Source organism: Eschrichtius robustus, chromosome 3, assembly GCF_028021215.1.
Source record: "Eschrichtius robustus isolate mEscRob2 chromosome 3, mEscRob2.pri, whole genome shotgun sequence".
In the NCBI taxonomy this organism is placed as follows: domain Eukaryota; kingdom Metazoa; phylum Chordata; class Mammalia; order Artiodactyla; family Eschrichtiidae; genus Eschrichtius; species Eschrichtius robustus.
The window spans coordinates 4,771,086-4,796,725 of record NC_090826.1 but is presented as its reverse complement, the minus strand read 5'-3'; the positions used below and the strand labels follow the sequence as shown (position 1 = coordinate 4,796,725).

At 64.5% G+C, this 25,640-nt stretch overlaps 3 protein-coding genes across 10 annotated transcripts in view; 2 read left to right on the top strand and 1 right to left on the bottom strand.

The window, feature by feature from the left end:
- Positions 1 to 9,368, top strand: part of PLEKHG5 (pleckstrin homology and RhoGEF domain containing G5) — a 51,626-nt gene extending 42,258 nt beyond the window's left edge. For 4 of the 6 annotated variants that reach the window (XM_068538776.1, XM_068538781.1, XM_068538780.1 and 1 more), the window contains 19 exons: positions 138 to 240; positions 626 to 686; positions 1,033 to 1,124; positions 1,604 to 1,740; positions 2,022 to 2,167; positions 2,719 to 2,937; positions 3,016 to 3,204; positions 3,508 to 3,603; positions 4,305 to 4,355; positions 4,709 to 4,858; positions 5,206 to 5,316; positions 5,445 to 5,594; positions 5,678 to 5,815; positions 5,970 to 6,089; positions 6,694 to 6,826; positions 6,920 to 7,035; positions 7,127 to 7,326; positions 7,795 to 8,571; positions 8,828 to 9,368. In XM_068538776.1, coding sequence (XP_068394877.1) covers positions 138 to 240; positions 626 to 686; positions 1,033 to 1,124; positions 1,604 to 1,740; positions 2,022 to 2,167; positions 2,719 to 2,937; positions 3,016 to 3,204; positions 3,508 to 3,603; positions 4,305 to 4,355; positions 4,709 to 4,858; positions 5,206 to 5,316; positions 5,445 to 5,594; positions 5,678 to 5,815; positions 5,970 to 6,089; positions 6,694 to 6,826; positions 6,920 to 7,035; positions 7,127 to 7,326; positions 7,795 to 8,571; positions 8,828 to 8,837 — 2,999 coding nt within the window. In that variant the 3' untranslated portion in view covers positions 8,838 to 9,368. Of the gene's footprint in view, positions 1 to 137; positions 241 to 625; positions 687 to 1,032; positions 1,125 to 1,603; positions 1,741 to 2,021; positions 2,168 to 2,718; positions 2,938 to 3,015; positions 3,205 to 3,507; positions 3,604 to 4,304; positions 4,356 to 4,708; positions 4,859 to 5,205; positions 5,317 to 5,444; positions 5,595 to 5,677; positions 5,816 to 5,969; positions 6,090 to 6,693; positions 6,827 to 6,919; positions 7,036 to 7,126; positions 7,327 to 7,794 lie in introns of all 6 variants that reach the window. The other 2 variants (XM_068538777.1, XM_068538779.1) reach the window with 1 other exon arrangement.
- Positions 9,369 to 10,093: 725 nt separating this feature from the next.
- TNFRSF25 (TNF receptor superfamily member 25) lies at positions 10,094 to 14,458 on the top strand. Its single transcript, XM_068537710.1, has 10 exons — positions 10,094 to 10,174; positions 10,712 to 10,832; positions 11,031 to 11,165; positions 11,521 to 11,688; positions 11,780 to 11,858; positions 12,615 to 12,670; positions 12,769 to 12,876; positions 13,057 to 13,091; positions 13,550 to 13,730; positions 13,916 to 14,458. Exons 1-10 carry the CDS (start codon positions 10,133 to 10,135, stop codon positions 14,236 to 14,238), a joined length of 1,248 nt encoding a protein of 415 aa, XP_068393811.1. The 5' UTR covers positions 10,094 to 10,132; the 3' UTR covers positions 14,239 to 14,458.
- Positions 14,459 to 15,352: 894 nt separating this feature from the next.
- The window catches only part of ESPN (espin), a 30,670-nt gene continuing 20,382 nt past the window's right edge, over positions 15,353 to 25,640 (bottom strand). The window contains exons 8-15 of one of the 3 annotated variants that reach the window (XM_068537708.1): positions 24,711 to 24,872; positions 24,419 to 24,620; positions 23,061 to 23,087; positions 21,805 to 21,950; positions 21,466 to 21,729; positions 16,847 to 16,926; positions 16,745 to 16,756; positions 15,353 to 15,633 (exon numbers count right to left, since the gene is read on the bottom strand). In XM_068537708.1, the coding sequence (XP_068393809.1) occupies positions 15,486 to 15,633; positions 16,745 to 16,756; positions 16,847 to 16,926; positions 21,466 to 21,729; positions 21,805 to 21,950; positions 23,061 to 23,087; positions 24,419 to 24,620; positions 24,711 to 24,872 (1,041 nt within the window). In that variant the 3' untranslated portion in view covers positions 15,353 to 15,485. Of the gene's footprint in view, positions 15,634 to 16,744; positions 16,757 to 16,846; positions 16,927 to 21,465; positions 21,730 to 21,804; positions 21,951 to 23,060; positions 23,088 to 24,418; positions 24,873 to 25,640 lie in introns of all 3 variants that reach the window. The other 2 variants (XM_068537709.1, XM_068537707.1) reach the window with 2 other exon arrangements.

Here is a 25,640-nt window from a genome sequence, read left to right as displayed (position 1 = left end):
AGGGGCCCTGGCTAGTTTGGGGTGGGGTCCGAAGGTCGGTAGCAGGCCCTGGTCCCTCTGGAGTCGGCCGTGTTGGAAGGCTAAGGAGGGGGCCAGGGAGGGAGCGGGCACAACCCCACTCCCACTTTACACCGAAGGCTCTGTCCTGGCTCGGAATGTGTCCACCCGGTCATGCCCCCCGCGCACCAGCCCTGCAGTGGACGTGGAGGAGGAGGAGGAGAGCTCTGTGGATGGCAAGGGGTAGGTGAGGGGTTGGTGGGCACGGCAGACACCTGGGGGGGTCCCAAGGCTGGGTCTCAGATCACAGAGCCAGGGACCAGAGGCTTCAGAAGAGCTGACTGGAGACCCCGCCGGGCCCCTGCTGCTGCCCGGATTCCTGGAGGGTGGGCCTCCAGGGCTTCTGGCATCAGACTCTACCTGACGAGGTACCGCTGGGTGTGCCTCCCGGGTCGGCCACCAGAGGGCGAACAGCCCCTCGTGAGTCCTGGCTTGCCTGAGCGAACCTGAGTTACCTGGTCACCTAGGGCCAGCAACGGGTGGGCAGCCAGCTGGGGCCCGCCCATATCCCACCCTGGTGAGGGCCCACCCACGCCTCCAACCTCTGCCCTCACTGGCTTCCTTGCAGGGACCGGAAGAGCACAGGCCTGAAGCTCTCCAAGAAGAAAGCCTGGAGGAGACACACAGATGTAAGGAGCCCCCAGGCTGGCAGAGCAGGCGCCCACAGCCTCTGCCCCTCGCGGGCCCTTTCCGTTCCCAAGGCTGGGCCCGTCTGCTCTAAGTTCCAGGACCAGGGATGGGGCCTGGAGTGAGCGTGTGCCTCCCTCGCCCCCAGCCCTGTAGCCCGGTCCTGCTTACCTTAGCCTGGATGCTCCAGGAGCTCCTGCCTCCACGGAGGATGCCGGGTGCCTCCCTGGGACAGAAGAGGGCTGGGAGACCCCTGCGTTCACTTCCCTGCTGGGGTTCCCATCCGGAACCCTGGGGTGGGGAGGCTAGGGGGCGAGGGGCGCGGAACTGAGACCCCTGTCCTGTCAGGACCCAAGCAAGGAGTGCTTCACGCTGAAATTTGACCTGAACGTGGATATCGAGACAGAGATCGTGCCAGCCATGAAGAAGAAGTCGCTGGGGTAGGGCTTGGTGGGGAGAATGGGGCTGGGGGGGCAGGTGTGGCCTCCTGCAGGTGTGGCCTCCTGCAGGTGTGACTGTGTGTGTCTGTGTGGTGGCCTGTGAACAAGCATGTCCCCCACCTGTGGGCACCCCACCCATGTGCAGTGAGGGCCGGGGTGCCGTGTTTGTATCCCAGCCTCTGCGCGTGGCCCAGTCCTGCGGGGGTGAACGGGTGTGGACGGACATGCAACGGTGTCTGTCTGCCCTAGTGTGTAGATGTGAACATGTGAGGGCTGGGGCATGTTGTCTCATGTGTAGACGCATGCAGGAGCGTGTGAACCTCTGTGGGCAGGTGTGTGTGTGCGCACGGACCTGTGTGTGATCCCCTGGGTGTCTCCCTTTTCCTTTGGGTGGGTGGGCGGGGTGGCGCTGGGGCTGTGGACGGGGTGGAGGTTCACGTGACTGCCCCCAGCACACACGCACCTCCTGTCCCGGGCAGGGAGGTGCTGCTGCCAGTATTTGAAAGGAAGGGCATTGCGCTGGGCAAAGTGGATATCTACCTGGACCAGTCCAACACGCCCCTGTCCCTCACCTTTGAGGCCTACAGGTTCGGGGGACACTACCTGCGGGTCAAAGGTGAGCAGATGACTAGATGGGCCGGGTATCTGGGGCATGGCTGGGTCCCTTGGGGAGGGTGCTTCTTCCCAGGCTCAGGTTCCCATTGGCCATGGCCTTGAGCAAGCTCATTACCATACAGGTGTCTCTGCTGGGCGGCAGTGCCAGGCGTTGGCAGGGCGGGGCTTCAGGGAAGGGCAGCCAGGCCTTGGTTTGGATCCTTGGGGGAGAGGGTACTGGGGCCCCCTTCTCCACTGGGCCTGGGCGTTGAGGACCTCTACTTTTCCCTGATGCCACCCCAGCCAAGCCAGGGGACGAAGGGAAGGTAGAGCAGGGGGTGAAGGACTCCAAGTCCCTGAGTCTGCCAATCCTGCGGCCAGCCGGGGCCGGGCCCCCCACCCAGGAGCGCGTGGACCCGCAGAGCCGCCGGGAGAGCCTGGACATCCTGGTGAGGAGGGGCTGTGTCGGGGCTGGGGACGGGGAGGGGCCAGAGGAGAGGTCACCTGGGCGCCTCGCTGCTCCCTCTGGGGGCTTTACTTTCCGCTTCTGGGAAATGGGGCTGGCCTTGAGGATACGGGGCCCTCTCTGGATCTAACCATACCCCACGGTGATGGGCCTCGTCTCTGAGAGTCTGCTTGTACCCGAGGACTCTGTGTGTGTGTATGTGTGTCTAAGCAGACATTGCGTGGGGAGTGAGACTTTGTGTGTCACTGGTTGTGTTCATGAGTGTGTGTCGGGGATCCACTTGGATCTGGGCTGCTGAGTGCATCCGAGTGTGTGTGTGACTCTGCGTGTTCTCCCCACCCGCTTCATGCTGCTGGCTGGGGCGGCAGGCAGGAGGGGGATCCAGCTGCGTCTGTCTGGGCCTTCCAGCCCCCAGAGCACGTGTTGGTCTCAGGAGAGGCGGCGCCCCAGGGTGCGGGGGCGTGCAGAGACCCTCCTGCCTCCCAGGCTGGCCAAGGTCCCGGAAACCCACCCTGACGCCTGCTCCCCGGCCAGGCCCCTGGCCGCCGACGCAAGAACATGTCGGAGTTCCTGGGGGAGGCGAGCATCCCTGGGCAGGAGCCCCCAGCGCCCTCCAGCTGCTCTCTGCCCAGCGGCAGCAGTAGTGGCAGCAGCAGCAGCAGCAGCGGCGGCAGTGACAGCTGGAAGAACCGGGCGGCCAGTCGCTTCAGCGGCTTCTTCAGCTCAGGCCCCAGCACCAGCGCCTTCGGCCGGGTATGTGGGCACGTGGGCCCTGGGGCAGGGCAGCTGGCTGGCCTTGACCCCTGACCCTGACCACAGGCCTGCTTTCAGGAAGTGGACAAACTGGAGCAGCTGGAGGGCAAGCTGCATGCCTACAGCCTCTTCGGGCTGCCCAGGCTGCCCCGGAGGCTGTGCTTTGACCACGACTCGTGGGAGGAGGAAGGTGACGAAGAGGAGGACGAGGACGACGCCTGCCTGCGGCTGGAGGACAGCTGGCGGGAGCTCATCGACGGGCACGAGGTGGGTGCCGCCCGTGGCCTTCCCCTCCCCCCTCAGGGAAAGGGGGACGTTATCCCCCTACTCCACGGGGCCCTTCCTAGGGTGACGGGATGTTCCACGGGACAGCCCTGCCAGGCTGCTCTCACTGTTAACCCGCTTTGGAGGAACTCAGGCGGGGTGAAAATGTGGCTGGCCCAGAACTTGGGGGACCCCTGTGTCTCAGCTGGGAAAAAGGTTGCGTGCAGGGCCGCTCACCCTTCTCCCCCTGCTCTGGCCATCCCGGCACGCGCCGGGGCTCCTGGAGACACCCTGCCCTTCCCACAGAAGCTGACCCGGCGGCAGTGCCACCAGCAGGAGGCGGTGTGGGAGCTCCTGCACACAGAGGCCTCCTACATTAAGAAACTGAGGGTGATCACCAACGTGAGTATGCGGTGGGCCCAGAGCCACTCTGCCTACCCACCCCCCGTGGCCTCCTCTGGGTGCCCCTGAGCAGAGTTTGGGCCTTTGCAGAAGCAGCAGGTGCCAAGCAACAGAGGGGAAGGAAAGTGGGAGAAGGGCCACACCCTGGGGTGGAGGTGATTCCCAAGGGCCCCGGGGAACCTGCGAGGGGGCTTGGGGTGAGTTTGCCAGGTTGAGCTGATTAATACAGACCTCATCCTTTCACTCATCCTTTCATCGGCTGTTTCTGAACACCTGCTATGTGCCAGGTGCCCAGCAGCCCACACCCTAGACGAGGAGGCAGAATGGGTAGGCACTGGGGGATGTGTGTAGGGACTTCGACCTTGGGGGAGCACCTGTCCTGGGCTTGTGGGTTCAAGGAAGGCACCCTCGGGGCAGAAGCTCCAGACTGAGCCAGGGCAGAGGTGGAGGAGAGAGTTCCAGGTATGGCTGCAAGGGCAGTGTCCCAGAGCTTCCCTCCGGGAGGGGCCTGGGCAGGGGGACCCCCAGGTGGGCCGTTGGGGCCGTCTTTTCTCAAAGTGTGAACCCTCTCTGTCCCAGGCTGCCTCAGGGCCTCCCAGGATGGGGAAAGGGTAGAGGGGAGCCTAAGAGTCTGGGTGGGGCGTCGGGACTGGGACCCCCCCCTCCCTTCCACCAGCTGCAGTGCTCCCTGCCCCCCACAGCTGTTCCTGTGCTGCCTCCTGAATCTGCAAGAGTCAGGGCTGCTGTGTGAGGTGCGTCAGGGCCTGGGGGTAGGGGGGACAGTACCAGAAAGTAGCGGGGGAGGGGGGAGGGGCTAGAGCAAGGGAGGGGACAGACAGGGGCAGGGCTGACTGGTGGAGTAGGTGAGGGGTGGGGCCTGGCCTCAGGGGGTGGGGCTGGGGCTGCAGAAAGGGTGGGGCGGCGCCTGGAACCAGGGGGTGGGGATGGGAGCGTGCTGAAGAAAGGTGGGAGCGGGGCCAACGGGTGGTGGGAGGGGAGGGGAGGGGGACGGTCAGGGGCGGGGCCCGGTAGAGGGGCGGGGCCCGGTAGAGGGGCGGGGCCCGGTAGAGGGGCAGGGCCGAGCGCACCTCCCACCCACCCACAGGTGGAGGCGGAGCGCCTGTTCAGCAACGTCCCGGAGATCGCGCGGCTACACCGCGGGCTGTGGGGCAGCGTGATGGCGCCGGTGCTGGAGAAGGCGCGGCGCACGCGGGCGCTGCTGCAGCCCGCGGATTTCCTCAAAGGCTTTAAGATGGTACGGGCCGGGTCGGACGCAGGCAGGGACACTGAGGCGGGGCTGGGCGCCGATCCCATCTGCCCATCACCCCAGCCTCCCCCTGACCGATGGCCCGAATGACCCTTAGTGGTCAGAGGCGTGGAATTCAGAATCGGTTGCCCTGGTGTGAACCCCACCTGGCCATGTACCCTTGTTACCTGGCCGAGGGTGATCGCTTTCGCTGAGGCTTTCCTCACGTGGAAAACAGGGATAATAAGCTTGCGCCCTGCGGTGGTCGCGAAAGGCAGTAAGGAAGAGCGAGTGCCGAGCCCAGCCCGCGGGGAGCGCGCGGTAACCGGTGCTGTGCTTGTTCTGCCCTGCGCCAGTTCGGCTCCCTCTTCAAGCCCTACATCCGATACTGCATGGAGGAGGAGAGCTGCATGGAGTACATGCGGGGCCTACTACGCGACAACGACCTCTTCCGGGCCTACGTCACGGTGAGGGCGGGTGGGGCTCGCTGGTGGGCCCGGGCACAGGACGGTGGGCCCACCTGGGCGGCAGGTGCAGGGGGGGCTGGAGGTGGGCGTGGCCTGCCATGAGCCCCGCCCCCGCCTCCCCGCCACAGTGGGCCGAGAAGCACCAGCAGTGCCAGCGGCTGAAGCTGAGCGACATGCTGGCCAAGCCCCACCAGCGGCTCACCAAGTACCCGCTGCTGCTCAAGTCGGTGCTAAGGAAGACCGACGAGCCGCGCGCCAAGGAGGCCGTCGTCACCATGGTAACTGGGGCGGCGGGCAGGGTCCCTCCCTGGCTTGCGGCCCCTTCCGGTCCTGTACCTGAACTGCCCTGGCCCACCCGTAGATCGGCTCGGTGGAGCGCTTCATCCACCACGTGAACGCGTGCATGCGGCAGCGACAGGAGAGGCAGCGGCTGGCGGCCGTTGTGAGCCGCATCGACGCCTACGAGGTGGTGGAGGGCAGCAACGACGAGGTGGACAAGGTGGGCACCTCCATCTGTGGCCCTGCTGGGAGCGAGGAAGGGCCAAACTGGCAGACAGATGGGAGGCTATGCTGGGAATCTCTCTGGAGGACTCCCCGCTGAGATGAGGAGTCAGACTCTGACCTCTCCCGCACCTGCCCCCCGAAACCCCCAGCTCCTGAAGGAATTTCTACATCTGGACCTGACGGCACCCATCCCTGGCGCCTCCCCTGAGGAGACACGCCAGCTGCTGCTGGAAGGGAGCCTGAGGATGAAGGAGGGGAAGGACAGCAAGGTGACTCCACCCCACACCCAGGGCCCTCGCCCCACCCCCTCTTACCCTGTGGGTTTCGAACACCCCTTCCTTGGGACCTCTTGTGATTCTTAGCTGCCCGGTCACTTGGGTGGCAATTTAAGAACTGGTGACTTTATGATCGTATGAGGGATGATTATCTGCCTGCCGCTTGCTTTTTAACAAATACAGCAGCTGGGTCCCAGCCCATCAGGGGCCATTCTGGCCCACTTGCCAGTGCCACATGTGTTCCTGGTGGGAAGGAGGGGGCACCTTCCGTGAGCAGGACAGGAACAGCCCAGAGTCTTGCTACTGAGCTATTAATTTTTCAGGCACTGTGTAACCCAGAGCCTACAAAGCGTGATTTTAAAACCACCTTCCTTTTCCTCTTTAATGTAAACTTTTAACTGGCATAAATCACAAGTATATCACTTGATGAAAGAAAATCAGCTTGCCCTTCATTTGAATTTTACTCTCAGATTCGTGGGGAGTGGGGGAAGGGAGGTGTTTGACACCAGTACCCCCAGGAGAGGGTGTTGCCGCAGACAGGCTGAGGGTCCCTGCCGTGGCCCTGACCTCTGGCCTCCCGCGGCCTCCCGTCCCCCAGATGGACGTGTACTGCTTCCTCTTCACCGACCTGCTCTTGGTGACCAAGGCGGTGAAGAAGGCAGAGAGGACCAAGGTGATCAGGCCACCGCTGCTGGTGGAAAAGATCGTGTGCCGGGAGCTTCGGGACCCTGGTGAGGAGCCCGGCCCCGCCACCCCTGTGCAGGGCCTGGGACGGGCAGGGGCCGTGGTCTCAGCCAGCGCTGAGGCGAGCCCTTCCTAACCAGGGTCCTTCCTTCTCATCTACCTGAACGAGTTCCACAGCGCCGTGGGGGCCTACACGTTCCAGGCCAGCGGCCAGGCCTTGTGCCGTGGCTGGGTGGACGCCATCTACGATGCCCAGGTGAGAGCAGAGCGGTGGGCAGGCTGGCAGGGCGGCCTGGTGGGGGCCGCTGCTCACAGCCCGCTGGGGCCCTGTGCACCCACACCCGCAGAACCAGCTTCAGCAGCTGCGCGTGCAGGAGCACCCAGGCGGCCAGCAGCACCTGCAGAGCCTGGCAGAGGAGGAGGATGAGCAGGAGGAAGACGAGGAGGAGGAAGACGAGGAGGAGGAAGGAGGGGAGAGTAGCACTTCGGCGGCCAGTTCCCCTACCATCCTGCGCAAAAGCAGCAACAGCCTCGACTCGCAGCGCTGGTACGTTTGTCCAGGACCACCCAGCCAGCCAGAGCAGGGCAGGTACTCCAGCCAGGACTCTTGACCCCGAGGCCATTAGCACTGGACAGGGCCGGTCACATCCGTTTCCTCTGAACGGCTTTATGATGTGAACCCAGTGGGGGTGGGGACAGGGGCTCTGTCTCCTACCAGAGTCCGGGGGAGGATGGCATACGGTTTTCAACTCGAGTGCCAAATCTGGTACATTAGTGGTAGCTGCCTGGAGCTGAGCTGAAGATTCTTAGACTGTATCCAACAGGAGATGCCGTGGTCACGACAGACACCATTATTGATACCTGTGTTGTGGGCTCAGGTGCCACCTGCTTGCCATCTCTTGAGCCTTGAGCTCCAGGAGGGCAGAGGCTGTAGACTTCTGCATTGCCCAGCGTGGGCTGCACCAGGCCATCTCGGTTTCCTTCGGCTGGGCTGACTCTCCTCTCGGCTCCACAGTGTCTCGGATGGCTCCACGGAGACCCTGGCCATGGTGGTGGTGGAGCCTGGGGAGATGCTGTCCTCTCCCGAGTTCGAGGGCGGCCCCTTCAGCTCCCAATCAGACGAGACCTCTCTCAGCACCACCGCCTCATCTGTCACGCCCACCAGCGAGCTGCTGCCCCTGGGCCCAGTGGATGGCCACTCCTGCTCCATGGACTCCGCCTACGGCACCCTCTCCCCGACCTCCCTGCAAGACTTTATGGCCCCAGCCCCTACGGTGGAGCCAGCACTCCGGCCCCCAGAGTCATCACAAGCCCCTTCACCCCCACCCTCGCCCCGCCTCCGCCGACGCACTCCTGTCCAGCTGCTGCCCTGTCTGCCCCACCTGCTCAAGTCCAAATCTGAGGCCAGTCTCCTCCAGCTGCTATCGGGGGCCACCACCCATGGAGCGCCCCCAGCCCCTAGCCGCAGCCTGTCGGAACTCTGCTTGGCTGCTACCGTCCCTGGCACCAGGACTCAGGGTTCCCCTCAGGAAGCTGGGCCCAGCTGGGATTGCCAGGGGGCGCCAGGCCCTGGCAGTGGCCCCGAGCTGTCAGAGCTGGAGGGTGGAGCCGGCTGCCCAGGTGGGGAGCCCAAAGGACCCACCAGGAGGAGCAGAGAGCTGTCCTCGCGGGCCTCGCCCAGGGTCCAGCCTGAGCCCCCCCCAGGGACCTCTGCCCAGCACAGGAAGCTGACGTTGGCCCAGCTCTACCGAATCAGGACCACCCTGCTGCTTAACTCCACCCTCACTGCCTCGTGAGTGGCCTGGCCTGGGGCGGAGGACAGGTGGCCCAGTGTGCTGGGGGCACTATCATGGCGGGGAGCAGGTGGCATTTGGGGACGGGTATGGGAGAGGGAGCCTGAGACCGGCCTCAGCACCTGGTGAGGATGAAACAGTGGGCAGTGGTGAAGAAGAGGCCTTAGGGTTCCGGTCCGGAGGAGAGGGTGGCTGGAGCCCCTCCGAATGCCTTCAGCCAAGGAAGGACCACCTCTCCCCTCCTCTCCACTGCAGGGAGGTCTGAGCAGAGGGAGGCTCCCAAGGGTGCCACTGACCAAGGGACAGCAGACAGCACGCCTCCTGGGGTGTGCCGGCCCCTGCTCCAGCTGCCGCCTTACGTGTGCACGAGCCGGAGTGCTGGGCAGGACCCCTGCCACCGCCCCCAGGGCCCAATTTGCACTTTGCCAGACTGGATGGAAGTGGAGGAGGGCTCAGCAGAGGCCCAGGCCCAGGCTGCAGGACCCCCTCACAGTCGTCACTGTCACTAACCTGCCTGTGCCTCTGCCCCCCAGCCTAGGCAGGGTCCCTTGCCCCCTACTCCCTGAAGTCACCAGCTCCTAGCCTCTGGGCTGGGCTCCAGGGCTGGGATCCCAGGCAGCCCTTCCCACCTCCACCCTCATCTGGCCCCAAATGGGACGGTTCCCCGTGCCCTCACCTCCCTCCCTCCCTCCCTCCCTCCCACCTACTCACCCACCTAGTCCTTGGGTTGGGCTCTGTGTAAAGTTGCATATTTATTGAGCTTTTGATTCTTTTATAAAGACTTGTATATACTCCACCGGAAAAAGTCCTTTGCTTTTGGAACGCCCCCCTTTCGGGACTCAGGTGCACTTGGGCGCCTCCCTGGGCTCCCGCCCCCTCCCTCTGGTGGGGCCCCGCTGGAAGAGACTGTGGGAGAAGTGAATTAGTGGGGCGGAGATCGCCTGACCTGTACTCCCAAGATCAACCCCTGTCCCCTGCCGCAGACATGAGGTCCGCCACTAGAGCCCCCCACGAGGTGCCCTCCCCGACGTGGTACCTTAGAGGGCCCTGCCCTGAGCCACCCCTCTGAGCTTATGCCAGGGTGGGCCATGGTCTCAGGCTCTGCTGAGAGTGCCCCCTAGGACTCCCCTCCAGGGCGGGGTGGGGGGATGGGGCACGCAGTACGTGGGGAGGGTGGGTCTCCCACCTGGGTACTTCTGGCCCAACCCCTCATGGCTGAGGGCGGGCTCTGAGGCCCAGAGAGGGGAGGTCACCTCCCTAGGAAGCGTTGGTCTCAGGGTTGAAGCTAGAACCCAGGCGTGGGACCTGGCTGCAGCCCTGTGCTGTGTGCACCTCGCCCACCAGCCGCCTCAGGTGAGCTCAGGTACGGGCTTCGGCCTGGGGGCTCGCTTCCCGGTACCGGCGGCCCCGCCCTGCCCCCTCCCCCTCCCCCTAGGCGGGCTCCTCGGGCGGCGCGGGGTGGGCGGGGCGGGCCTGCGGGCGCCGGCCTGGGCCCCACCCGCGGCGGGCGGAGCGGGGAAGCCCGGGTCGGGTCGAGGGCCCAGCGTGGCGCCCAGGGCCATGAAGCCGGGGCCCAGGGCGTGTGCGGCGGCGCTGACTGCGGTGAGTGGGGTCGCGGGGGCACGACCTCGAGCCTGGCCGGGGCCTGAGTCCCCGAGGCGGCGGAGGAAGGGGACGCGGGGATGGGGTGGGGGTGGGGATAGGAGTCTCCGATCCGGCCTCGCTGGGGGCTGGGCCGGCCCCTCTTCCGACCTAGTTAGAGGTTCAGCCGGGGTGGGGCCCTTCCGCCGAGAGGAAACACCCTCTCGGGGGCCGGAGGGATCTGGGGGCCCCAGACAGAGAAAGATCAGGGCCCCCCACCTTACCAAGGGCGTGGGTGGGGGTGGGGACCGCCTGATGCCCAGCCTTGTGAGAGGGGCTGGCGGGAACCCTCTTCTCTGCTTCTCCCAAGCCTGGTCTGTGCACAGGGGAAGGAAATTAGTCCAGAGCCCCACCCATGGGCACCCCTTTGGGGCAAGAACCTGAGAAGTGGGCTGCTCTGTGGGCAAGTGCTGGAGCCTCTGAAGGGTGGGGAGACCAGGTAGAGAGAGTCCCCTGCCTGGGCAGCCAGGCTGGGAGCCAGCAGCCCCTGTCCCCCAGGCCCTCCTCCTCCTCCTGCTGGGTGCCCAGGGCCAGGGCAGCACTCCCAGCCCCAGGTGTGACTGTGTGCACAGCTTCCAGAAGAGGAGTGGTCTGGTCTGCTGCAGGGGCTGTCCAGCAGGTGAGCGACTGAAGGGGTGGGAGGGACGTGGCGGGAAGTGAGGGCCCATGGGGCAGGCGGGGGTCAGGAGGGCTGGGGAGTGGTGGTAGGCTGGCCAGGGATGGGGCGAGGGGAGGCTGGGGGGGAAGTAGGGAGCCCGGGAGAGGAAGGCGGAGGGAAAGGCGGCAGCCCTCTTTGACCCCAGGTTGGGTTCCACAGGGCACTACCTGAAGGCCCCCTGCACAAAGCCCTGTGGCATCCCCACCTGTCTCCCGTGCCCCCGGGGCACCTTCCTGGCCTGGGAGAACCACCACAAGACCCGCTGTGCCCGCTGCCAGGCCTGTGATGAGGAGGGTGAGGGGCTGCCTAGTGCTTGGGGGCAGGGCGGCTCTGGAGGACAGGCCCTGGCCAGGGTCTTTCTGAAGAAAGTGGCTGGCTCGAGCCCAGCCTTTGGCTGGGAAAGCCCTGTGCCCACCCCACCCCGGGGCCCTCTACCCTGATCCTGCCTCAGGATGCCTTTGTGCCCTCTCATCCTGGTGACCTTCCAGCCTCTGGTCTGTGGTGATCCCCACATTTCTCTCACTTTGCGGGTGGCCCTGTCTCTGGTCTCCTCATCTCCATTCTCCAGGGGACCTGTCCTGCCTCTCTGTGGGGCTCTTTGGCTCTGACAGTCTCTGCTCTCCCCCGTCTTCCCAAATCCCCCTGCCAGCCTCCCAGGTGGCCCTGAAGAACTGCTCGGCGGTGGCGGACACCCACTGCGGCTGCAAGCCAGGCTGGTTCATGGACTGCGTCGTCAGCCAGTGTCCCCACAGCTCTCCCTTTCGCTGCCACCCGTGCCCAGACTGTGAGGCCCTGCACCGCCGCACACGGGCCCCCTGTGGGTACCCCCGATCCGGGCCGTCTACTCCCACACCCTTCCCCTGCCTCCTTCTCTCCCGTCCTGACCCACACCATCTCCCGGACCACAGGTTCCAGCGGAGACACTCACTGTGGGACCTGCCTGCCCGGCTTCTATGAATATGGCAACAGCTGCGTGTCCTGCCCCACGTAACTTCCTGGCTGCCCTGGGCTGGGGGAAGGGAGGCTGGGAGCAGAGTGGGGATCGAGGGTCAGGGAGGAGGGGGCTTGGCCCTGTGGTAAGTGGGTCCCACTTCAGGCAAACACTGGATGGTAAAGAGAAATTTGAATTCACCTTATGTCAGATAAATAAGGGGGCATATCTTCACTTTATGTCATACTTTCCTTTAGTAATCCTTCCAGCCCCACATTAAGGATAGGATGTGTCACTTACAGAGAGAGTCGCATTAATATAGTTTCAAAACTTGGGCTGAGACTCAAGATCTGCCCCTTGTTCTCGGAGGGATCTTGGGCAAGTTACTTCACCTCTCCGATCTGTGGCCTCCCCATCTGAACATGGGGGGGGTGTTAGTGGCTCTCCCCAGGGCTCTGATTAAGGGGTGACTAACTTTATTCACTCATCTGCTCCACTAGTGTTTCTTGAGCATCTATCATTTCCAGACACCGTTCTAGGTGCTGGGGAAACAACAGGGAACAAAACAGGCAAATCCCAGAGTTGACATTCTAGTGACCCTCAGTCTAGTCTAGAAGAAGCTCAATAAGTAGTGTTTGTTGTTATTGTTATGGACACCAGTGACGTTTCAGCAGTACTTGGGGAACATTCTTGGGTAGAGTGAGGCTCTCTGGAGGGAAGGGCCTCCAGGATGGAGAAGATGTCAGGTGGTCCTGAGCAGTCCCCCCCGGTGTGTACTCCCTCGCCCTCCACCGCATCCCCTCCCCTTGCAGGAGCACCCTTGGGGGCTGTCCTGTGCCCTGTGTGGCTGTCTGTGGCTGGAGGCAGGGTAGGTGGTGAAATGGAAGCGCCAGTGGGAGAGCTGGGGGGGGCTGAGGGGAGGGTGGGGGATGGCTACCACCCACCACCCACCAGCTGCTCTTTCAGTGTTCTGGGTCCAGGTGCTCCTGGCAGGCCTGGTGGTCCCACTCCTGCTTGGTGCCACCCTGACCTACACATACCGCCGCTGCCAGCTTTGCAAGGCCATGGTTCCTGGTAAGCGCACACGCGCCCACGTTCCTAGAGGCCTGGGGTCAGGATGGGTAGCCCAGAGCCCATTCAGCCTGATGCAGTGGGGGAAACTGAGGCAGGGAGTGCTGGGAGTGGGTGCAGAGGGACGCAGGTTCCGGAGCCTTGCCTGGTGGCTGATTAGACTCTCTTTGTGTCTCTCAACAGGTGAAGCTGGGGTGGAGGCCCTGACCCCCCTGCAGGTAAGATTCTCAGTAGTGTTCTAGGATGAGAGTGAGCCAGCCTTCCGGAGCTGAGCGGTTGGGCCTTATTATAACTCGTGATCCCAGCACGGCGCCTGGTAGCTGGCACGGAGTAGTCCTCACGAACACATGTGTTGAGTTATCAGTGAGTGAGAGCAACTCAGGGCCCGTCCTCAAGTGGCTCTGAGTCTACGGGGGGTCCAGACAGGTAAACAGGAGCGAACAGTTCAGTAGGAAGAGTGTCACCACGGCGAGGCCTCTACCAGGATTGGCGGAACAAGGAGGAGGCAGCAGGGGCAGGGCATTCCAGGCAGAAGAGATAGCTCTGCTACTGGGTCACAGTGAGAGAGCACGGCCACTGGGGGATGTTTGCTGACTGAGCCAGGGATGCCCACCCCTGGCCAGAGGCCCCAGAGCCAGGCAAGCGAGGCTGACCTGGGGCCTCTCTTGGCTTCCAGGCCACCCACCTCTCACCCCCGGACAGCAGCCCCACCCTTCTGGTAACACCCAGCAGCAGTGAGAAGGTCTGCACCGTCCAGCTGGTAGGCAGCAGCTGGACGTCTGGCTCTCCCCAGGCCCAGGAGGCGCCCTGCCCGGAGGTGACCTGGTCCTGGGACCAGCTGCCCAGCAGAACTCTTGGTAAGGGATTTCAGGGGCCTGAGGCCTTGACCCCATTCTCCTGAGTCCGAGGTGATAAGCTGTGCTTTCCTGAGGCCACTTGCCCACTTCCCGTCCCCTAACTGACCAGGTGGACCTCCCTGCCCTGCCGGGCCCCTGCCCCTTGGCCCCTGCCCGCATTCCCCATTGGCTCTCTCTGGCCGCAGGCCCGCCGCCCCCGCCCTCGCCAGCGCCCCCTGCAGGCTCGGCGGCCGCCATGCTCCAGCCGGGCCCGCAGCTCTACGACGTGATGGACGCGGTGCCCGCGCGGCGCTGGAAGGAGTTCGTGCGCACGCTGGGGCTGCGCGAGGCGGAGATCGAGGCGGTGGAGGTGGAGGTCAGGCGCTTCCGCGACCAGCAGTACGAGATGCTCAAGCGCTGGCGCCAGCAGCAGCCCGCGGGCTTGGGCGCCGTCTACGCCGCCCTGGAGCGCATGGGGCTGGACGGCTGCGCCGAGGACCTGCGGAGCCGCCTGCAGCGTGGCCCGTGACGCCGGGGCCCACCCGCCACTTCGAGGCTCTGGTGGCCCTTGCAGAAGCCCTAAGTACGGTTACTTATGCGTGTAGACATTTAATGTCACTTATTAAGCCCCTGGCACGGCCCTGCGTAGCAGCGCCATCCAGCCTCACCCCTGCGCGCCCCCAGGGTTCCAGTTAAGGCGAGGAAGCGCCAACGACCATCAGCTGTTTCTCGGCCTGTGTTTGGCTGAGGCCTTGGTATTATTAAATCTATGAAAAAAAGCTGCTGCTTGGTGTTTCCGCGGAACAGGGGGTGTTAAGTGGCCCAGGCTTGGTTTACCCAGGGGCGTCGAAAGGGCCAGAAGTCTTGCCACCCACGGTGGAGGCCAGTGTGGCCCTTAGCCCAAGCCTGCCCCTCCGGCTCCGCCGTGGCCCAGTTACCCCGAGGAGAGGAAGTCGCGGTGACGACGTGTGAGAGTGTGAGCCTGAGCCCCGGGCGGCTGAGAGAGCTTTAATGCGGGTGCGAGATGGCGGGGACCGGGGAGGCAGCCGTTGGAGACACAGGTTCAGGATCCCTCGTCCTCCACTCACTCCACCAGGACAGTGAAAGGGTCCGGGGAGTGCGGGGCCTGGCTGGGGACGGCGCGCAGACTTGGAGGTGGGGCGCCGGGAGCGGCAACTCTGTCCCGACGGGCAGTTTGCAGTTTTCATCGTTTCTGGTAAACAAATGACTGAGAGGAAACCCTCGGCGGGGAAGGGAAATGCGGCCGGGGCTGGGCCGGGCGCTGATCTGGGTCAGGGAGAGAGGAAAACCCCTTCCCCGAGCGCGGGGCCAGCCTCCGCCCAGGATGCGCCAGCGACGCGGGTTCCGGGGTGCAGGGGAGCGGGCGGCAGCCGGGCGCGCGACCCGCAGGAAAACAAAGTCACCACCCACGGGGCTGGGGAGAGCTCTGCACACTTTGACATTCAACGGACATGCAAATATATGTAAGTAGGCATGCAAATAAGCAGCGTCTTTTTGCGTCAACAGCTTGGGCACTTTTTCTGGGCGACTGCGGCGGCGGGCGCGCTCCAGCGTCGCCCGGGGCAGGGGATGCGGGTGCCGGGGGGAGGGGGGGTGGGTTGGGGAGTGGGTTGCCCGGGGAAGGGGTCAAGGAGGGGTTCCAGCGCGGGAGGGGAGGGGGGCGCGGCTCCCAGCCCTTCGGCCCGGGCCTGGCAGGCCGGGGCGGGGTCTGGGGGCGGCCCCAAGCTCGCGAGGCTGCGAGCAGGAGGGCGGCGTCTAGTACTTAGCGATGTCCCCCTTCTTCAGGATGATCTGTCGCTGCCAGGGCGCCAGCTTGCTCTCGTCGTAGCCGAGCGTCCGCAGCTTCTCCGACTGCTCTTTCTCCCGCTGCATCTCCTCCTGCTTCTGTCGCGCCTCCTCTTTCCTGGGCGTGGGGTGGGGGGCACAATCCCGGGCAAGGGTGAGAGGGTGGGCCAGGCCCCATGGGGGGGTCACCGATGGCAAGGAGTGGGTTACTGAGGGCAGGGGCGGGGTTGCTGGGGACAGAGGCACTAATGAATGGTGGGCAGGGCAATGGGTTGTAGGGGTAGAAGGTGACTGGGGACAGGGGGTGGGTTAGGAGGCATGTGGGCGGGATTGCTGGGGACAGAGGAGCTTGACTGGGGGCAGACTGGGGTCACTGGGGGACACACAGGAGCTGGGAAAGCGAGAGGCTGTAGCTGGGTTATTGCTGGCTGGGGGTGTTACTGGAAACAGAGGTGCTGGGTCATAGTGTGACAGAGAGTGAGGAGGGCGTGGTGCGGGGGCTAGGACCCGAGTTCGTGGGGACTGGGGTTGGGCTGCTGGGGAACAGAGGGACCACATTATTGGGAGACAGGGGCTGGGTGATTAGGGGCAGGTTATTAGACCATGGCTAGACCTGCACTGCTGATGAGGTAGCCGCTAAGCACGTGTGGCTGTTGAGCATATGAAATGTCGGGACTGAGACGCACTGTAGGTGCAAAATGCTCATCCCATCTCGCAGACTTAGTTTTAAAAAAGGGTGTAAGACATCTCAATGCTTTTCATAATTATTATTATTGGGCTAAGTAAAATAGACTATTAAGTTCACTCATCCTTTTATTTTTTCACTGTGGCGGCTAGGAATTTAATATTACATATGTGGCTCAACTTATACATCTATCAGACAGCACTCGGCTAGATTACTAAGGGCAGAAACTAAAGATCTGAGGGACAGATGCTCTAGGTTATCGATACTGAGGTTGGGTTAACTGCAAGGCAGAAAAGCTAGGTTAACGGGAGATGGGGGCTGGGTAATTGGGGACAGGTCATTATAGCGTAAGAGCAAGACTTTGAGGTGCAGTGGATAAGTTCCTGGGGGAGAGGGGTCTGGTGGCATTACTGGGAGCAAAGACACTGTGCTAACAGGGCTGAGTGACAAGGGGATGCGCTCAGGATGGGGCTGGAGGAAGGGGCAAAAGGACTGCGACTGGGTGGGGGGAGGGGACACAGGTTGGGCCCAGCCCCACACTCACCGCTTCTGCTCCCTGGAAGAAAAGAGATGGTGTTAGTTGGTGCCACCACCTCAGGGACACGATCAAGACACCCTGCCAAGCCCCGCATCTTCCTCAGCTCACCTCTCCTCTTCTAGCTTCTTCCGCAGGATGTCCCGCCTCCAGGCGGGCATGCTGGCCAGCCAGGCCTCCTCCTCCTTCTCCTGAAACACAGCACAAGCCTTCAGGGCCAGCATGGGCTGGGACACGGGGGTCAGCGGGTGTGTTCCCCCACCCAGGGGACCTGCATGAGTCAGGGACAACGGGACACAGATGGGGTCGCAGGAAGAGACTCTTCTGGTGCCCTTCTATAGGGCAAATGGATGAAGACTCAGGCCCCCGTGTCCCAGAGGCGGCGCCGGAGAGGTCAGAGCTGAGTGTAGGAGGCGTAGGAGAGGAGCAGAGGGGGAGACTCCCCAAGGTGGGGGGCAGGGGGGGTGGATAGATGGCTCCAGGCCCCTGGCCCAGAGTCTCTGGGCAGACTCATACTTGGGCCTCCACAGATCCTGCCTGCTCAGAGAGGCTCAGGCCGGTCCCTGGTTCCACTGTGAAGGACCTTCTGTTCCAGGCCTGTCCTATTGTGAGAGGGGGCAGACGCTAGCTCTACAATCGTGTGGCTGCAATGACATGGGGGTGGGGGCATCCAACACAGGCAGCTTACAGCAAAGTGTTTTATTACTTGCATGTTACAGAGGAGAAAGGGTCTGGACACGTCACACGAACACTGCACATGTGGCTCCCTTGACCTCAGCCAAACAGGTAGCTATGAACTCCAGTGAAAAACCAAAGAGAGAAAGAGAGCCACACTGCCCCAAGGGGGACCCACAGTCCCGCACTCAGAGGGGCTGCTTCTTCCACCTGGCTCCACACGGAGCCAGGCATCGCTGGAAAGCCAGAGCGGGACACCTGGTTGGCTCTGTGCCGTGCCCTGCCCATTCCGGCCAACACCCCACAACCGGCCACCGTGGGATCTCAAAGGCTGAGGCAGCCTGGTTCTGGGCACTCTGGCTTTTCCAAGGCCACTCGTCCTGTCCTGGTTTCTTCCTGCCGTATTCTGACCTCTGGAGGGCATCAGACAGACATCCAGGCCCGGGTTAAGACGCTTGAGGGTAAATTCCGAATTCTGCGGCTCAGATGTCAAAAAGCTCTGCCTCCTTCTCCTTCCAGAAGGAGAAGCTGCGGTCGATGTACCGGCAGATGTCCTCATTGCTGAACTCGCCCATCTCAGATACCAGCTCCAGGGGTTCTTCGGCGGGGGCTTCGGAACTAGGAGGGTCCGGCGTCGGGGGAGGCGCGGCTGGCGGGGGTGGGGACGGGGGCTGCGGCGCAGGGGCCGGCGCCTCTGGCTGCCCTTCTGGCCAGTCGCCTGTCTGAGCTGGAGCGGCCTCTTCGGTGGGCTCCCTCTCTTCCTTATCTGTCCCTTCCTTTTGCTCTTTCTCCACCTCTTCTTCCCGGGCCGGCTCAGCCTCCGGGGTGTCTCCGAAGAACTGGCGCCTGAGGTCCTCGAAGCCGTCGCTCCAGCCGCGCCGGCCGGCCTCCACCTCCTCGAGTACCACGCGGTGGAAGAGACGGATGAGCTCCCACGGGTGGCTGCCCAGCCGGTCGAACATCTCGTAGCACAGCAGGTGGCGAAACTTGCGCTCCTCGCGGCTCAGGCCCATTTCGAGCAGCTGGAAGTAGCCGAGCATGAAGAGGTCGAGCGTGAGGCTGTCGTAGCGCCGGGGCGCGCCGCCGTCGAGGGGCGGCAAGAAGTGCTCGGGCCAGTACAAGCCGTGTGCCAGGCTCGGGCCGCGAGGCTGGCGCGCCGGCACCTGCCGCAGCAGGCTCCGCCAGTGGCCCAGCAGCTTGCCCACCACCTGCCGCTGCTTCAGCAGGCGCAGCAGCCGCTCGTCCGGGCCATCGCCCGCCGGCGGCTGGGAGGCGTCGGCGGCCTCCGGGCCGGGGTCGGCGCCGGCGGCCACCACGCGGGGCAGGAGTCTGCGCAGGCGCACCTGGGCGTGGCGCCCGGGGCCGCGGAAGGTCCACTTGCGCCAGTGCTCCAGGAAAAGGTAGACGATACGCTCCTTGCGCATGTCGATGTAGTCCTGGACGCCTCGCAGCTCGGTGGAGGGTGGCGGCCTGCGCGCCAACTGCTCGGGCTCGGGCAGCGCCGCCTGGCGGCCTGGCGCCTCGGGCGGGCCCAGGACGCCCAGGGGCTCCCCCGCGGCCGGCAGGCCGTTGGCGGCGGCGGCGCTTGGCTCGCCGGTGCCGGCCGCCACGTAGTCTTCCTCGAGGATGGGCTCGCGGCGCGGGGCGCCGGCGGGCAGCGAGAGCTTTCGGGGCGGGCCGCGCGCGGGCGCCGAGCCCTGGGCGCGCCGCTCGTAGGTGGCGCGGAGGCGCCGCACCGAGACGCCGCACTCGAGGATCTCGCGCGCCACGGCCTCGCGGCACCAGCTGAGCGAATGCGAGCGGCCCAAGCAGAGCGGGCCCGGCCGCCAGGGGGCGTCGGTCAGCGGCGGCAGCGGCTGGCCTGTATCGGCGGCAAGTAGCTCGGCCAGGTGCGCGGGCCGTCCGCCCAGCGCGGCCAGCAGCGTGGCCATGCTCTTGAGCAGCGTGGAGATCTTGCTGCACCAGGCAGGCAGGCTGGCGGCGCGGCCGTGCATGCGGCGCGGGTCGACGGTGAAGCGCGGCGCCGACAGGGCGGCCGAGATGGGCAGCAGCTGCTCCAGCTCCAACTCCAGCTGCTCCAGGCGCGCCTCCAGCTTCTGCGCCTTGTGCAACACTTGCAGGTTCTCGATTTGCTGCTCGATGCGGAGGATGTCGGCCTCGGTCATGAGCTCGCCGAAGGGCCCGAGGATGGCGTTGTGCTCGCGGGAGTACCTCCAGCCCTCGCGGGGGTAGCAGCACGAGCTGGCGGCCGTCAGCTAAGGCGGGGAAGACAAGAGAGGGGAGGGAGGCGCGTCTCCCTCTGGCCCGGCTCTCGCAGCGGCCGCCGGGGGTGCCTTTTGCATGTCCCGGGTGGTGTAATGGCTCCGCGGCGCTGCGTTTGCAGGGACGGGCCGCGCCTGGCCGGCGGGCGATTACACTGGGACGAGGCTTCGGCCCAGGCCGCCGCTCCAGGCGCTGGGCAGTGTCCACTCTGGTCGCTGGCGGGGACACAGCCGGTCGTTGGGCGCTGTTGCAGAGGCAGGGCCGGCAGATGGGGTCTCCACACCTGGCTCGGTCGCTCATTACACCACCAAAGGAACATGCAAAAGGCGTTGAAGCTGCGACAGACGGCAGCCCTCTCCCTCCCCATCCAAGGTCTGCGATTTCGAGGCCAGATCCCAGCGAGGCCGCTCCTCACCCCAGACAGATGACCCCTAATCAAACTCCCCTGTGGCCCACGACCTCCCTGTCCATGCTGTCAGTTTTACTGCTGAATGAGAGGCCCTTAAAGTGGCTGAAGCTGTGGCTTTCACCCCTGTTCCCACCCTCTCTGACTCCTGGAATAATAATACAACTTACAGAGCTAGGTTTGCCAGGCACTTATAGTCTCATCTGTTCCTCATTTTAGTGCCAGGTTTTTCCAGCCCAGGTGGGGGGGGGAGGGGCTGCCGTCACCTCCTCACAGGCCTCCCAGTTCATCCTGGCCCACCACAGTCCCACACACAAAGAAGTTTCCCAAATACAAATATGCCGATGCCAACTTCTCCGCTTAACCCCACTCCCAGGCTCCCCACTACTCCAGGAGAAAGTCCATCGTCTTCAAGGCCAGGCCTTAGTGATCTGGCCACTCCTGACGTCTCCACTCCACCCCCTTCAGTGGCACTGTCTTGGAGCTACCACACCCACTCTGACTGTCAGACCTCCCCGGTCCTTCCTGCTCGCTCTTTGACCCACTATTTCCCCTGTCCGCTTCTTCCTCATCTTCCAAGTCTACCTGAGACATCACTTTCTCCTCGCCTACCACCACCCCAAACCCTAACAGGATGGTCGGTTTAGGGCTGCCCCAGTCCTCTGCCCTCCCCATCAGAGCACCTCCCCACTTGCTCACTCTCTCACATTGCCCTGTTTTGTCTCCTTGGGGGCACTTATCACTCGACTAAGGTCCTGTGCTTGCTTGTTGGTTGACACCCCCCGGCCCTGACATATTCACCGTGAATCCCCAGAGGCGACAACAGTGTGTAACACATAGACGGCGCGGGGGGATGTCTGTTGAGCAGATCAATGGCAAACTATCCTGCCAGCCAGGGATGATCAACCCATCCGACAGATGAGAAACCTGAGGCTGGATGAAGCTCAGTATCAGTGGAAAGTGGTAGTTCAGGGAAAGAGCCCAGGCCAGTCTGACTACGACCAAAAGCCTCTTGGTTACTCATGTGGTCCCTTGGATGAGTCAACCTCACCCGGGAGCTTGTCAGAAGCGCAGAATCCCATCCCCACCCAGAGCACCTGAATCAGAAAAAGCATTTTAATAAGATCACAGGCGATTTGAGGGCATCTTAAGACTTTGATAAACACTGCCATCTCATTAAAGGACAGGCTGTTGGGGGGTGGTGCTGGCGGTGGAGACTAGGAACCGTCCCAGGAGAGGGGTGGTGGCCCAATCGTGCTTTTTCCCAAAGGTAATGGGAGCCGTCTGAGGCTGAAAGGTCCCGGGCAGATTGGGGGATGATGTAGGGCATGGGCTGTGGACCCAGGTGCGGACCCCAGGGCCCTCTGGGAAGCCCAACCGCGCCCACCTTCCGCCTCTGCTCCTCCTCCTCCTGCATCTTCAGCTGCAGCTTGCGCACCATCACCTGGCGCTTCCACTCGGGGATGGGCCGGCCCTGCTCGTCGTGCGTGGGGATGAGCGCCTCCACGTCGAGCTGCACGCCCGGCGCAGGGGTGGCAGGCGGCGCCGGCGCCACACTGCCGTTGAGCAGTGGCTGGGACCCCGCGGCCGGCGGGGTGGGGCTCCGCGCCCGTGACGGTGCCGGCGAGGCCAGCGGCAGCGGCGAGTCGGGCTGCGGGGAGAAGCGGCGGGGCTGAGTGCCGGGTGGGCGGGGTCGAGGGGCTGGGGCGTCTGTCGCATCGCCTACCTGGGAGGCCGGCTGCCCACTGCCCGAGAACACCGTGGTCAGCCCCTTGCTCTGCGGCGTCGGCTTCAGACTCTTGCCCGCCTTGATCTCAGCCAGTAGCTCTGAGTTGTCGCCCGTCGGGGACATCATGTTGAAAGACTTGGTGCCTGCGCGGAGGCAGGAGAGGAGACGCTGACCTGGTGTGAGGCCCGCGTCCCCACCGCCCCCTACCTGCCCTCTGCTGCCCCCTTCCCCAAGTCAGCGCAGGCCGGGGCCTTCCCTTGGGCTCAGAGGGCAGCTCTCCAGGTCCCGGGTCCCGCAGGCAGCTCTCGGGGACCCCAGAGGCGGGTCCTCAGCTGGCAGCCCGCGCAGCCCAGCCATCCTCCCGACCCTACTCACGGGGTGTGGAGCCCCCGCCTGGAGGCCCCTGGGAGTTCATGATGGCTCCTGGGCCGGCCCTGGGGCCTCTAGCGAACGTCTCCGCGCAGCGCACTGACTGCCCAGCTCCAGAACACTACCTGGGGCCAGCCACCCGACCTTTGTCCCGGCTTGCCCGGCCCGGCCCCGCCAGGGTGGAGCCTCCCTCTGGCCATCTCCCTGCAGCAGCAAACCCCAGTGACCCTTGGACTGAGTCACCTGGGGCGTCCATGGCTATAGACTCGGGACCCTGGATGCCAGAAGCCAGCCGGCCCCCTCCCCCCCCCTCCACCCACAGACAGACACACGCGCAGACGCACTGGTTGCAAGCCCAGACGGAGCACACTTATGGCAAAGCGCAGCGCAGCTCTGGCGGACCCTGGAAAGCCGAGACCTTACTAAGGATATGGGGTGGGGGCACTCAGGACGAGGGGCCAGGCGGACGACATGCAAATGCGCGGCGCGGAGTTTGCATTTTCCGACGAGGCCGGCGGAGGTGAATGGAGTTGGGGGAGGGTTGCCTTTAGAGACAGACTGAGGAAGGAGTCAGGACTGGGTGAGAGGAAAAAAGGGGGCCAACAGCTTCTGGGTTCCCCGGGCTGGGGATCCCAGAGCGCGGTAGTGGGAGGGGAAAAAGGGAAAAGTGCCGGTGGGCCCCGGCTGCGGGCTCATTTCTTTAGGCAAAACCGTCTGCCCGGCACAGAATGCGGGTAGAACCTGTAGTGTCCAGGACCCCTCGCCTGCCAGACCCTGGTCTCGTCCTTTCCTCAAGACCCCAGCCCGTCAGCCTGGCTCTTCCTGAGCGTGCCCTGTGCCCCACCCCCGCGCCTCAGCCAGGAGCCGCGCACGCAGCTACTCACTCTTCCTGTGTCTCAGCACTCTCACTTCTAGGGACCGAGAGGAGAGAAGTGACAGCGAAGTTAGGAGAGGGAGGGGGCTGGGGTGAGGCTAGGACATCACGGAGAGCAAGAGAGGGCCGGGGAGGGCAGGAGGAGGGGAGATGCGCCGGGGTGGGGGGGGGGTGGGGGTGAGAGGAGGAACTTTCCGGTCCATCTGACCCTGGCTCAGGCTGCTCTGGGGCTCCACAAGGGTGGTCCGCTCAGTTCCCAGCTTTGTTGGTGCCCCTGAGGGCTGGGCTGGGCTGCCATTGGCCCTGGCCCCCCTAGCAAGGGCCTCAATCTTGGCATTGGGATGGGATAGGGCACCCAGCCCAGGCTCTGCTGCGAAGGGGTGTCTGGAGAAGCCCAGTCTATTTTTCATCTGTTCCTAGTTTCAGCCTTGCTCCAGTCTGCCAAGGGAAGCCACTGACCTCAAAGGTGGGGGCCTTTCTGGAGGCTCAGCTGACGGTGGACATGCTGCCATGGGCTGTGGTCTGCAGGGGCTGCGGCTCCATAGGTACCCCAAGGAGCCCAGGCTGGCCCTACCCTGGACGCTACTGCAGCCTTGCATCCCTAGTCAGGGAAGTGAAGCTTTGGATGCTACCACTAAGCATGGTCCCCGAACCGAGCGGCTGGGTGAGGAAGGCAGCTCGGCCACCCCCTGCCAGGCTGGAGTGGACGCATCAGCACCCAGATACCACCTCCTGGGCCTTCCAGGAGCCCTGGCATGCAGGAGACTGTCCCGCATTTCAGAAGAGAAGCCCAGGAATCCTGGTCACCAGTCTAGCTCTTAAAAAAGGATGCTCAGGGGATTCACCAGGAGGGGGAGGGCAGAGTATGATGGGTTACTGGCCTTGACCCTATAGCCAGGCCCTGGGCTGTAGCTAGCTTGGGAGAACAAGAGAAAGCAGCCAGGAGTGGAAGAGTGACTCAGGATAGACGTGGGGCAGGAAGAAGGTTGGCCAGCAACCCTGCCTCCTTGAAGCTAATTCTACTTCTCTGAGCTTCCCTCTAGCACCAGCTCATCAGAAACAGCAGCCACCAGAGCTGGGAGGCCTTCCCTACTGGGTGGAAGGCAGGGCCAGAGAGGGAAGGGGACTTGCCCCAGGTCACACAGCCCAGTCCTGCTCTGGCAGGACCTAAAGCAACTCCAAGCCTCCCCTTAGGGTCAAGTCCTCATTGGGGTGGGGCTGCAGAAAGATCGAGAAGGAAAAGAGGAAGCACCAGGGCAGTGGCAGCTGCCCGGGGCGGGGGGTCGGGGGTGGGGAGGAGGGGGTCTTGGTTTCCCTCCCCCTTCAGGGCTAGCACCGCCCCCCACCCCTCAGCCCGCCCCTACTCACTGCCAGTGGACGAGGAGGAGCGACGCTGCCCGCAGCCAGGGCCAGAGCCCTCGAAGGACAGAGGAGGAGCGGGCGGCGGCGAGCTCAGGGCCTCGGGCAGGGGCGGCGGCGGCGGCGGCGGGGGCGGCGGGGGCAGTTCCCTGGACGTCTTGGGGTCCGCGCCGCAGCCGTTGTGCACGTGGTTCCCGGGGAGCTGCGCCGCCTGCGGGGGAGCGGAGGGGCCAGCGAGTGAGACGCGCGCAGCCCGGCCGGGTCCCGGGCGGCCGGCGGGTGCGGGCTGGCGGGCACGCACCTCCTCGCTGTGCGCCATGCCCGGGCGCGCGGCCAGCGGCTCCCCGGGGTAGCGGCCTAGCTGGCGGTAGTAGTCCCCCGTGCTGGGCTGCTTGCTGAAGGCGCGGGGCTTGCGGCTGGAGTCCTGCCTCCGCAGCCCGTTGCGGCCGTCGCGGGAGCTCAGCTGCGGCAAGACAGCGGGCGGAGTGAGCTTCGGGCACTTGTCCCTTCCGCCTCCCACATCCCCCCACCCCAGCCCGCCTTCCCAGCTCTTAACCTTCCGGGGGCTCGTGGCCAGCCGCGGTCCCAGACCCTCCTGTTCTCAGAGCGGGGATGGGGCGAGGGTCCTGCGGGCCTCGGTGAAAGGGCACTCTCGGTCGGCCCCACAGGGAGGGGTTCTGGGCGCGGGCCAAGGGGCGCAGGGGCCCCCACTGTGGCTAGAAGGGGCGGGCCGAGGGGCGGGGTGGCCCAGCCCAAACGCCAGGGGGAGCTGGAGAAGGGGTAGCTCCCAGCTTAGGCAGCGCTGAGGACTCAGCCGCAACCCACTCCCGGCGACCAGCCGGTCCCACGCGAAACCAAGGCTTCGCGGAACCCTCTCTCGCGGGAGTTCCGCCCGGAGGAAGTCCACTGCTTGCCCAGGGCCCTCCGCCGCCTGGCCCCGGCCTGGGGCTGCTCCTACCTGCGGCCGTGCCGGTGGCCCCCGCTGTGCACCTGGCAGCGGGGGCGGCATGGACTCGACACCTGCGCTACCTGATCTTTCCTCTCAGGTTACAGCCCAGCCCGCCCGCCCTCCCGCGCCTATGAGAGCCTAAGAGCTCTGCCGGCCTGACATCACCCGGGGCCTGCCAATCCCGGGCCGAAACCCCCAGCAGTCGGGAATGCCACGGGGGCCCACTGCTCCGCCAACACCTGGCCGCTGCGCCGCGCCTACCCCGCAGGCCAGATGGGGCCC

What these genes read in the sequence shown, in the direction of transcription:
- TNFRSF25 (XM_068537710.1), top strand. Translation starts at nt 10,133, where the DNA reads ATGAAGCCGGGGCCCAGGGCGTGTGCGGCGGCGCTGACTGCG. An exon ending in CTGCAGGGGCTGTCCAGCAG is followed by an intron (nt 10,833 to 11,030) that starts GTGAGCGACTGA and finishes TGGGTTCCACAG; the next exon opens with GGCACTACCTGAAGGCCCCC. An exon ending in TTGCAAGGCCATGGTTCCTG is followed by an intron (nt 12,877 to 13,056) that starts GTAAGCGCACAC and finishes GTCTCTCAACAG; the next exon opens with GTGAAGCTGGGGTGGAGGCC.